This window comes from Hyalella azteca, unplaced genomic scaffold, assembly GCF_000764305.2.
Source record: "Hyalella azteca isolate HAZT.00-mixed unplaced genomic scaffold, Hazt_2.0.2 contig1120, whole genome shotgun sequence".
NCBI classification, from domain to species: domain Eukaryota; kingdom Metazoa; phylum Arthropoda; class Malacostraca; order Amphipoda; family Hyalellidae; genus Hyalella; species Hyalella azteca.
In genome coordinates, this window is record NW_025931451.1 from 244,820 (window position 1) to 257,818 (window position 12,999).

The 12,999-nt window shown below is 37.7% G+C and overlaps 1 protein-coding gene across 1 annotated transcript; it reads right to left on the minus strand.

Moving 5' to 3' along the window:
• Positions 1 to 434: 434 nt before the first annotated feature.
• LOC108675287 (ATP synthase subunit alpha, mitochondrial) lies at positions 435 to 10,791 on the minus strand. Its single transcript, XM_018163286.2, has 10 exons — positions 10,663 to 10,791; positions 6,421 to 6,541; positions 6,000 to 6,128; positions 5,291 to 5,483; positions 4,733 to 4,867; positions 3,219 to 3,376; positions 2,436 to 2,633; positions 1,948 to 2,234; positions 1,333 to 1,477; positions 435 to 1,021 (listed from the first exon to the last, which is right to left on the minus strand). Exons 1-10 carry the CDS (start codon positions 10,726 to 10,728, stop codon positions 789 to 791), a joined length of 1,665 nt encoding a protein of 554 aa, XP_018018775.1. The 5' UTR covers positions 10,729 to 10,791; the 3' UTR covers positions 435 to 788.
• Positions 10,792 to 12,999: the final 2,208 nt, after the last annotated feature.

Here is a 12,999-nt window from a genome sequence, read left to right on the forward strand (position 1 = left end):
CGAAAAAAGCAATGGAATTTTTACACCGGAACCTACAAATATACTGGTATATATCGAATTATATGCCTTTTCTTTTCACGGACTTTGCCATCTGGCAACCCTGAATTACATACCACTAAGTCATTGAGAAACTCACTTTCTTGGTAAGCAGATGTACCACTTCGGAGTCAACGTGTTAAGGTAAGTAGTATATTAATGCGAATTCCCTACACATAGAAACTTATAGCAGCATGTAATCCGTGTGAACTCATCTTACAATTGGAAAAAAATTTCTAGTCGTTTTGCTTTTCCCTTCTTGCACGACTGATTCAGTTAGTTTCTACACCGTGCGCTCTGACGTCATTAACTTGTAAGTAGGAAGGAAAAGTACTGAGACAGCTTTTTACATCTACCGATCGCTTGGGTACAAAAATGAATTTTAAATAATATACAAATTTTCAGAATATATTTTATTAATAAAGATGAATGCTTAAACTCTCCACGTGACGAGGACTGCTTGGTGGAAAACTGAAAAGAATATGTACAATTGTGGGGACACGAATACTGTAACTTGGAGCCCCTATGTTTTATCATTGAAAATTATGAGAAGCTTGATAAATTAGTATAATATAGTCTGAAAAATTCAGTAACATCTGTAAGTTGTCCCGTTCAACGCTGCAAACAAACTTTCGCGAAATCTTGACAAGATTTCCAGGTGAAAGTATCGGGTATTGACTCAATATAGAGTACAGCTCTGAAGAATCTGTTTACTGCCACAAGGATCAATTCACAAGAAACTGCTGGGTGATTTATCCTTGGAATGAAGCAACAAAGTCCTGGACGACCTTCTTAAGCTTGGCGTCAGTTTCGGGAGTGATGAGACCCTCCTTGGCAATGCTGGCCAAGATGTCAGAGTGGCTGGCCTTGATGTGCGCCGTGAACTCCTTCTCGAACTTGGTGATCTTGTTGGGGTCAACCTTGTCGATGTGACCGCGCACGCCGCAGTAGATGATGGGCACCTGCTCTTCGATGGCCATGGGCACTGCAAATTGAACAAATAGAATTTAGATCTTGAGTTGAAATTGAAAATAAGATATCGCCGATAGGTCTGAGAAACAAACGTCGGACATAGGTCGGAGAAGTGGGACAAATCTAAACGCCAACAATGTAGCCAACATTATAGACATGCAGAAAAGAGTAATCCAAAGCTAAAAGCTCGTTTCTGGCCGATGTAGGTACTGTAACTTGATTAAAATCTAGCTAACAGATGACAGTTACTACGCAAAAAAATGCGTCTGAAAAAGATCATCACCATTCTTAACCGTAAAAGAAGAAGCAATGCTGTTCTCTCACCGTACTGTCCCTGCTTCAGAAGCTCGGTAAGACGAACACCACGGCTCAGCAGCTGCTGCGTGGAAGCGTCCAAGTCAGAACCAAACTGAGCGAAGGCAGCCACCTCGCGGTATTGGGCCAACTCCAGTTTCATTGAACCTGCCACCTGAGAAATAAGAAGTAGGTGTTCCATCATCATGTTAGGCCAGCGTATCGACATCTGTGAACGTCTTTATTTGAGAATACACACAGTAACTTGTGCGTAATCGAGTAACCTTATGAAAGTGGTTCGTAACGTGTCATTTCAACTAATCAAAGAATATTCTATGCTCAAGATCGCAGGAGACACAAGTCACAACAATAATTGAACATTTTGTTCTTCAACCACAAGAATTAGTGAATTGTAATTTTGTTTTAGACGGTAATTTCTCACATTACGCTATTAGTTCTGAATAAAATCGAGACAACACTTTTCAACAATGGTTTCAACATAAAAAAAAACTCGATAAAGAAATTTGTTCAGGAACTATTAATTTCTCAGGCTCTCTTCACGGTACATCAATGCAATTAGTCGAGAGCCTGAGCTCGTTAAACCTTAGATAAGGTATAAAAACGAGGCAAGTGTTACAGCCTCACCTGCTTCATGGCCTTGGTCTGGGCAGCGGAGCCGACACGGGACACGGACAGACCGACGTTGATGGCGGGGCGGATACCCTTGTAGAAGAGCTCAGTCTCCAAGAAGATCTGGCCGTCAGTGATGGAGATGACGTTGGTGGGGATGTAAGCAGACACATCACCGGCTTGGGTCTCGATAACAGGAAGGGCCGTCAGGGAACCGCCGCCGTGGGCCTCGTTCATTTTAGCAGCGCGCTCCAGGAGACGGGAATGAAGGTAGAACACATCGCCGGGGTAGGCCTCGCGACCTGAGTGCCGAAACACAAAACAATGTTGTAATTACTAAACTGAAGTTGCTTCGATGCAAGATTAATGTCAGGCACGAATGTTTCATGTCAATGATGTCATGGAACGTGAAAGCCTAGAACCTCAACACTTTTTCCACCAAGCATTTCATTAGAATTTGTACCTATACACAAAATATGTTTCGATGCACAACTCGATCTGACCGGGTGGACGACGCAGCAGCAGCGACATCTGCCTGTAAGCGACGGCCTGCTTGGAGAGATCGTCGTAGATGATGAGCGCGTGCTTGCCGTTGTCACGGAAGTATTCGCCCATGGCGCAGCCTGAGTACGGGGCGAGGTACTGCAGGGGAGCGGCATCCGAAGCCGTCGCAGACACGATGATCGTGTACTTGATGGCATCTGCAATAAAAATAGAATGATAACTTCTCAAGAATTAGGTGATGGTGCAGCACAATGCAGTGTTACATTTGACAGATTTACTACCACACGATCCAAGACTTATGCCTCAGTATTGTGCAAGTATTGCTCATAAAATTTGAACCTAAAAGAACAACGGAATGCCTAATATCTTGACGACTGCTGTATAATAATTGAATAAAACTGAGCAAATGAAACTGCTCGTAACACGTTGATAGGATCTGGCAATTTAAACTTCTAGGAGTGCCTTATGTTCAAATTATGAAATTATGTGACTACATAACGTGGCTACAGTTCATGCAACGCAAGTGTATGATAGAAATATCATGCTGAAGTCAAGACATTTGTTCCAGAAGGGGTAACAAATTATCGAATGGGGAAACACCGACACAAATTTATCTTGACAAAGAAGCTCAAGTGTCATATAGGTACAAGACAGACTTTCTAAACGGCAAATTCAACGTATCGCAGTGAAAAAAAAAAATAAAACTCCATATAGGAAAGGAATCGCATGAAAAAAGAACTAATGAAAGTACAGGTGCCATAATTTATAAAGCAATGACGCACCAGCATCAGTGAGCCTCTTGAGGATCTGAGCGACGGTGGACCTCTTCTGGCCCACAGCGACGTAGATGCAGTACAGCTTCTTCTTCTCGTCCTGGGCGTCGTTGAAGCGCTTCTGGTTGATGATGGTGTCGATGGCAATGGCGGTCTTACCAGTCTGCCTGCTCCAACAGAACGCAGCAATTTTTATCTGACATTTGAAAATACTTGGACTTCAATGCGTAAACTAGGAAAAGCAATATATTCAACATTTTGCAAAAGAATCACTGAAGTAATTCACCTAATCTAATCGGTACCGGTAGCCATAAATGAACATAAAAAAATACCGTACAATCATCAACATCAGCGAATGAATCGTTAAAAAATACTAACATTGTTTAGACTGCAATTATTCTCGGTTCTACTCGGCAGAGAGGTAACTTGAGCAGGCTTAAAACGTATGCTACTAACAGATTAGCCCGGCGTTGCATGGGCTCCCTGTAATATCAGAATCCTTTTATCCCAAATCCCAAAGTAATAATGAGGCCAAAGGGTGCTGATTGACGAAAGAACTGTTCTAACCCGCATTGCACATGAAAAAAAAAAATCTTATTTCCAAATTAAATTTAGATATACCGTACCATGGATATACCCTAATAATTTCCAATTTAAATTAGACCTCTTCATCACAGTTTTGCAATACCTTACGATTCTAAGTCCCTACATATTGAAAGCCTTACCTTAACATACATTTGATTCAAATTAGAGTGAATGGAAACTAAGTATATACACAGGCAAAAATTTTGTCAGAGAGTAAACAGTTTTACTTTACAGCATTTATTTACTTTCATTTACTTTTCTTAGACGTTTGCCGTGCAGCACAAGAGGGACATTTTAAACATCAATAAATATGTAACAAAAAAAATTAATCATTTTTTGTATTATAGTTTAAATTATTCATTCTGAATTAATGCTTAAATAAATACGAATTTATCAAATTGGCTTATCGTTTAAAATAGCCCTGTAGTTATTCTAAATCATTACACCAACTCTTCAGCTACGACCAAACATTCAAACGTGGCAAAGGGTGCAAGTCACTCGCCTGTCACCGATGATGACCTCGTGCTACCAGCAATGAATGTAAGAATGATGAACAAGAAATTAATAAGAAAACAACGTGTATAAAGCACTACTGCGCACGAGTCACTCGCCTGTCACCGATGATAACCTCGTGCTACCAGCAACGAATACAAGACTGATGAACAAGAAATTAATGAGAAAACAACGTGTATACTATTCTACTGCGCACGAGTCACTCGCCTGTCACCGATGATAACCTCGTGCTACCAGCAACGAATACAAGACTGATGAACAAGAAATTAATGAGAAAACAACGTGTATACTATTCTACTGCGCACGAGTCACTCGCCTGTCACCGATGATAACCTCGTGCTACCAGCAACGAATATAAGACTGATGAACAATAAATTAATGAGAAAACAACGTGTATAAAGCACTACTGCGCACGAGTCACTCGCCTGTCACCGATGATGAGCTCACGCTGCCCACGCCCGATGGGCACGAGAGAGTCGACGGCCTTGATGCCCGTCTGCATGGGCTCCCGCACGGAGATGCGGGGGATGATGCCAGGGGCCTTGGTGCCCACGCGGGCCCTGCGAATCATTATGTGCTTATTTCAAGTGGCATCAATCAGAACCGAAAATTTTTCCATTGTATTCTGGATATTTCCTCAGTTCTGTAACAATTCTTATTCGTGCATTTTATACAGTCACTTAAACACGTTTTTTTTCTTTTAAAGCTGAAACTTATTTTTCTGCAAGGCTTTAGCATTTCAAGAAACTTTCCAACAGAAAGAGCCGTAACACTTTTAGTTATTTCATATTAATAGCAAGCTCATAAATGCGACCATTGCAAACGTTATAACAAATGTAGAAGAATATAGAAATCTCTAATAGTAAATGGTTTCAATGCTCATTATCTCAACAGACTACCTGATTGATAAAGTTCAATTTAAAACATTTACAGCACATCTAACATGTACAGTGGGAAGGATTACAAGGGATTAGCAGTCTCACCTCTTGCCCTCAATGGGACCTTTGCCATCAATGGGGTTGCCTAGAGCATCAACAACACGGCCCAGGATCTGCTCACCAACAGGCACGTCCACAATAGCCCCGGTACGCTTCACGATGTCACCCTCGCGGATAAGTTTGTCATTTCCAAACACGACAACACCAACATTGTCAGGTTCCAAGTTCAAAGCCATACCTGAACAAGCAATTGAGACAAATTAAATTTTAATGGGACTGAATACACAAGAACAATTTCGCTGACAAGTGAATAATTTTATTGAGCACACCCCTATTACACTCCAAAACACAAGAGACATAAGTTCAAATTAGTTAAGTACCTAAGCAGAAATTCATGATGAATCAATTCTGCAGGTTGAAAAATTCTATTCAATAGAAAAAACAGTGCAAAAGATTCATAATAATAAAAAAAACAGTGCAAAAGATTAATAATAATAAAAAAACAGTGCAAAAGATTATCCTAGATTAAAAAAAAATAATATACCACAAATAGCAACCAGATTGATGAAGCAGCAGAAACTTCAACTTACAAAGAAGTTTTTGGCTTTTCAGACAGGAATCTGCTTACCATTGACAAAAAAATTCTTAAAAAATTTACAGTTCCACAATACAGATAGAAACTATTTTTGGGGGGCTTTTGCAATTCCTTTTCACAAAAAACAAACAAAACGGGTTCAAGAGCAGTAGAACTTACCCTTGAGTCCAGAAGAGAACTCCACCATCTCCTCAGCCTGGATATTTTTCAGGCCATAGACACGAGCAATACCATCACCAATGCTCAGCACGCGGCCTGTCTCTTCCAAGTCAGTCTTTGGGGCAGCACCTGAGGCCCAGGTAAGGATTCACTTAGATAATTGTACATTAACCACAATGTCAGGAACATTATTACAGGCATCAACCAAGACAATGGATAGAAGAGCTAAAAGGACATACCTACATGCTTTCAACACAGTTTTACATTCTAATTCAAGTCAATGAGGAAGATTCCAAACCCAATTCCAACCCTCAGCAAATAATCAAAATTAGCATGTTCAGATCAATATAGTAAAAATTCATATATAATACACTTCAAAAAGTTAGAATGATGTATAATAATGCCTCATCATAAAACACACCAAGAATACGCTCCTCCAAGATTGTGGAGGTTTCAGCAGATGTGGAGGCAGCCTTTGAAGCTGCATGACTTGTGGAGATCCAGCGAGGAGCAACACTGACAGCTGGCAGCACCTTAGACACCTGTTAAAAGCTTAAAAATTAGTACGGTACTAAGGTCAGCTTTTGTTATGGATACAGGAATAGCTTGTTTTCCTTTGCAAACAAGGAACTAAGAAAATTAATGATTTATGTAACTCACTTGGTTAGGAAAAATGATATGAAATTGAATCATATACATAGAAATGTATACATATCTCTTAATTTATTTCTTAAAGTATTTCAAGCCAAGTAATTGAAGCATCCACAACATTGGTTAGATATGCTTTGCAACATGAATCGTTGATTCAAGTAAAAATTTATGCAGGTTGACTAAGTCAAGGCAAAATTAGTACAGATCATGGTATTCACATAGAAAGCTAGGAAGACTGAACAATCAAACTGAAAAATTTTTTATTTCTGATTTTTTACTGCAATCTATTCACAATATCACTTGGTTAAAACTATACCCTATATCCTCAAGAAGTCTATATTTTGTAGCAATTTATATCGTTTGAATGACATCAGTAATAATCACCTCTAAAATAATCACTTTCATCTCACATTAATACAACAATAAATCAAATATTCTTAAATTAACTAAGCAATTCATTAATATAAAGCACAGTTATAGTCACAATAGTCAATAACCAAAGTTCATTCAATCTGAAGTCAGTATTCAGTAATACAATGCGAATGCATAATAAAACCTTGACATAGTATTTATAGTATTTCATATAAACTTGTAGTTGTAGTATTTAACAATGAAGGTTCTAAAATCTTAATGAAAAATTAAGTTGAATCAACCTTCTCATTTAGATGTTTCCTATTTACGAATTAAATATCAAACCATTGTATGTCAACATTAGTCGAATCATTAGTAGTGCTGACTGTTGATCTTATGGATAGGCTACCTAATAATGCTAACAGTTAATTTTAAGCAAATGAATGTAGGTACCTAATGAAATGTCATGTGCTACTTTCAACATACTTCTAAGCAGTGTGGAATTCTATATAGGTAATATATTCTCATGTTGAGATGAGAAAATGGATTGAAAAACCTACCTACCACGTTACACCACCTTCCACTGCAGTGAAAATTGATAAACTGAGCTCATTAGAAACTGCCACGCTTCTGAAATCGTGCATGGTTTGACATCAAATCCCTTGTTGGCAACGCCTCAATCAAGTTAACTAGTCATTAACATTGGGCTAGTGGACAAATTTTTGCAATGAATACATTCTAAAAACAATTTTAAAAAAACACATTCACATTTGCAAAAAAATTCTCACGATTGGACAATACCAACAAAGTTTTCGATATCACACAAAATTATGAGATAAACTGCCACTGTTTCACTGGGTACGTTCACATTGTGCTTCTATGTTTACATATTACAAGATGGTGTCACACACACTTTTGTTTTGGTTGTGTCTAGCTTGGTTTCACAATAAATAGATTTGATTCACATTCCATACTGAGATTTAAATGATTGAAAGTTTATTTAAATTATAAAAACCCATATTTATACATTCCAGATTTGAATTTTTTCCATTTTTTTGCCCTATTATGTTGAATTTCTCTTAATAAATTCACTTCTAATTCTGAATGATTTTGTCTGCCATCGTAAGTTTTTGAACGTTTTGTGCCTTTTAGAAAATGTTCGTTGTTTAAAATGGGAAACTATTTCATTATATAAAACATAGAGCATGTACCATATAGTGTATTAATAATACAATTTAATTCAATAAAAATTAATTTTTAATTTAAAAAATATAATCAGATGTTTAATTCAACATTTTCTAATAGAATTTAATTCTACAGCATGTACCATCTAGTGTATTGAATAATAAAATTTAATTTCAGAATTTTTTTCATTTAATTTAATTCTACAGCTTCAACTGGTAAGAATGAGCATCATAGGAATGAAAGTTAAACTTTCATTCATACATCACATATTGAATAACATTGGATGGATTTGATAGGTATTTATTAATCCTGTTTATATATAAGAACGGAAATGACGCTTCTATTTCAGAATGATAATGGAAATGTCTCTACTATTTCAGAAACTTTTCTTGAATACACTTGCAAAAACTTAAGTTTTGTAATCAATGGAGTCTTCAAAATGACAAAATCTTTCAATTTAAAATTTTTAGCTATATGAGTGACATTGTCATTTGTCAGTCATCATAGGAGCTGTAAGAAAAAATTCATTGTTTTTGATGTAAAAGAATGTTTTTCAATTAAAAGAAATGCAATATTTGATTTTTGGAAATACGATGCTAAAATTAATGATCCGTATTAGAATTCAATTGACGTTACGCTTTCAGAATTATTTTCAAAAAGTTTGCTTTCGTTCATTTGATCAGAAGTTTTTGTACATTTGATCAGAAACAGAAAAAGTTTTAGTTTGTTTGATCAAAAACAACATAATTAATCATTCTCTTGCCCTAAATATACGAATGATTAGTCGGACTTGGTTACCGTCCGCAATGATCATCCCGCTAGTTAATGCACCGCGAGTGGGAGGCGGGAATGAAGCTAGGTGTTTAATTCAGTTGCACACTGGCCCATGTGATATGTAGTTCTGCTCGTCAGCTCGTCTGAACTCTGAATTGCGTGTTTAGTGTGCATGATGGAAAACTCTGCTTTGTAGCGTAGTTATAATTACATAATGAAGTTTAGTTCACTGCGGTCAACTTAAGAGAGAAATTTTCAACTAGAGTAAACGCGGTATATTCCGTCACATTAAGGACGCATCGAGAAATGAAAAACTATAAAAAAATAACCGTATGCGTTACTCGAGTACTGTTTGCTTTATTTGACTCGCAAAACAACGTACTACGCGCCAGCAACAACGAAATGTCACAAAATGTTGCCATATTTATTTAAAAGCCTTTAGAATGGAAACCTACCAAATCCCTATATTCCGTCACTGTGTGTGGCAATATTCAGCACGTGGTGAGGCGTATTATGTCCGCGCTTCAAATTCTACTGATACGTAATGCCATCATCCACATGTTCGAATTCTGTTTGCTGTGTGAGCTGTATTGGAATACAACACGGCTTTGAATTAGAACACTAATGAAGATTGAACACTACTTAATTACGCTTTTAATCAACAACTATTAAGCTTTTAATTAAGCAAATTTTAATTTTTGTACAACTAGTGTTTTTGCAGTATTTCGACACGCAAACGTATGACGTCACCATTTCAACCATCAATGAACGCATGGAACTAAAACAAAGCTTAATATAAAGGAAAAACTAGAGAAGTGACGGAATTACCTACAATGTCTGAATATACCGCGTTTACCCTATTCCTTTTATAAGTCTAATTTTAATCATAGAGTGAAAAGTGCAGGCATACAACTTCCAAGTGATTAGGTACTTTATAGAAATCAAACAAAGCAAGTTAGCATACCTATGTGTTTTAAGCCTTTAAGAAGTTCATTTTTTGCCTCAAATAACAATGTTGGGTAGAAAAGTGGTCTTGGTGGATCAAAATAATATATAAACCTTCAAAATTGGAATTCCATCCTTATTTCCTAAAACTCAGAAGTTGTAAGTTCAAAAACATTCAGCAGAACTGCAAAAGTGACTCTGCTGCAACTGAGTGAGGCTTACATTACAGTCTAGACACAGTAGACAGATTAGGTAGGTACTAGCTATTACTAATGAGAATTTGCTGCAGCCTGGCCCTAGGCCAAATCATGCCAGTAGGTATAATGCAATCAAAATGGTAAAACATGGTTCCAATCTAGAATATAAGGCAAAAATTTTCACAGAATGAAAGTAAAGTTTCAGAGATTGTAAGAAATTTCTAAACATTCCAGGAAAAATGTGCCATATTTTTCAATTTTTACAGTAGGAATAGGGCCATAGGTACTATCAAGCCATTTTACCTATGAAGCAAAATATATTAGAATTATGTACCCGGATTTAATGCAGATATTTATTACTCAGGGTATTTTTCAACTTGTTATCCTAATTCAGGTCCAGACACTGGCAGACAGGTTTATGTACCTACTATGTCAAATCGACCGGCTCCATTTTCAATCTGCAACTTGCGATTGTGGACAAGTAATAAACGCCAATGTCTGAATAGAATTATTCTAAATCAATTAAAAGGCAGTTATATGACTTATATCAATAGATTCACCTGAATAGATGTCCTCGGAAGCTGCCTAGCTACAGAAGAAGCAATACGAGCATAAGGGAGAGCCATATTTACGAACTGTTTTCAACTCCACTCGCCTACCGAACCGTCAGCCGAGTATTCACTGAAACGATGCCAGAAGCCGGAAGATTTAGCCAAGTTTATGGCGTACACGAAGAGAAATTATGGTTGAAAAGGAAAAACATCTGTTGCCTGCAAAAATTAGTTCAATGATAGCTACTGTATAGCTCCATCAATTTTCTAATGTATTTGAAGGTATCAAAATTTGCATTTACCTTTTCCCATTTTTATGCATAACATCTCGCATGTATTTGGATTTACAAGTCATTATCATGATATTATTAGCCCATTCTAGTTAAAACTTAATAAGTTAATTGCAGTATTGCATATTTTTCCCAGAACACTCAAGATGAATGCTTCGAAGGTAATCAAGTTGCGTGAAGCAACTTCTCCACGGCATGGTGTGAATAATACACCGATTCGGTGAATAATACTGTAGGGTGAATTTAATTCCGTGACATTTATAGTGTGAAATTTTATACAGTTCTTCATCAGTAGTACAAATAGTGCTCCGTACTGCACCGATTCTCAAATTATTTCAACCCTCAATTTATGCGTACAAATTTTTACTTAGCTAATAAGTGGTGCAGCACCGACGGAGGTTTACATTCACGTGCCACCGAAAACGCAAAACCCGACAGTCTCGTTTCGTGACATTCAAGAATTTAACATTTTCTCTGAAAAAGATATTTTTCTCTACCGAAAAGGCTCTGACGTACCTAGTGTTTAGTTTTACCACCAAAAATAACCAACTCGATCCCCTTGAGAATTCACATGCGAAAATGTGAATTTTCGACAGGCCACATCACACGGCAACAGGCCACATCAGGCCTACACTTCAGCGCCGAGATCACTATGTTATGTTATCACTATGTTGGCCATATAGGAAACAGTTAAGCATCTTAATTTTACAAATAGTGTAAAGAAAAAATGTGTTCATCTATATCAACTCAGATGTTCACAAAAATTGCCGTTAGCGCGCATTTTTCATTGATTGCGCGGTCGCTTAAACTTAAAGTATTTTGCGTGGACAACAATAAGAATGTTTTTATCTTAGGTTTTGGTGCCGATGCCATAGAGATGTTACTACCCACCTACTACCAGTTTTATTTTCCATGACTTTAATTTATAATTTAACCCTTCTTTCATCGTCACAAATCAGATAAGCAGTAAATTTTACATGGAAAAAACTTTTTCCTTGTGACGTGAAATATTTTCTTATCGGGCTTCACTCAAGCGCCGTTGCGAGTAACTCTAAAAGTTTACATCGTTATATGTCACGCACTGCATGATCATGTTTTCGCTATATATCTGGTGGCTTTTTTGGTCTTTGGATTTCACAGGAATCAATTTGATTTAAATATTTTATCCTTCTTGACTTGAATATGAATTTTTTTCACGGAAGAGATTTTTTGAAATTCTAAATCCTCATCCGCATAAAGCGACGTTCATAATTTCCTCATATATGTTAAAGTTTTCCCCCAGCAAAATAATGAAGAAATATGTTTTATGCCATAGCTTCATGAACTTTCTCGCATTTTCGGTTAAACCAAAAAACTCCAGGTTCGAAGTTCAAGAGTGTAAGATTTTGATTCAGGGATACGAAGTCTTCCACAACTTGGAAGGGGAGGGGAGGGGGGTTTGCTTGTACGTCAGGAGCGAGCTGCGTCCGATTCGTAGAGATTTGCCAAGCGCCTTCGAGGAGTTCGTGTTGGTTGATTGCCAGCTGCCGGATGATGAAGTTCTTTGCGTAGGTGTTGTTTACCGGAGTCCCAGAAGCTCAGAAGCAAACAATCAAAACTTGAACCATTTGCTGCGTGCTGTGTCTGAATCAAAACCGCATCATTTGCTGTTGATGGGTGATTTCAACTATCCTGAGATTGAGTGGAACAACGAGATTTGTAACCATGGCGTTGGCCATCCAGCAAGAAGTTTCCTTTCCGCAACACAAGAAGCATTCCTAATACAGCACCAGAGAGAAGCTACCAGACTCAGGGTCGGCCAGCGACCTACACTAGACGATCTGATCCTGACAAATAGACCTGACTTGGTCAATGAAATAACCACTACGTCGGCACTTGGGAAGAGTGATCATGCTGTGCTGGTCATTGAGGTTGCTTGCGGCTTTCGGATGCCTCGGAAAAGGAAGCATTACAATTTCTCGAGGGCAGACTACGAGGGAATGAGAGGGGCGCTTAGTGATGTGGACTGGGAGGGTGAGGTGGGGGGCTTGGACGTTAACCAGGCATACGAAATCTT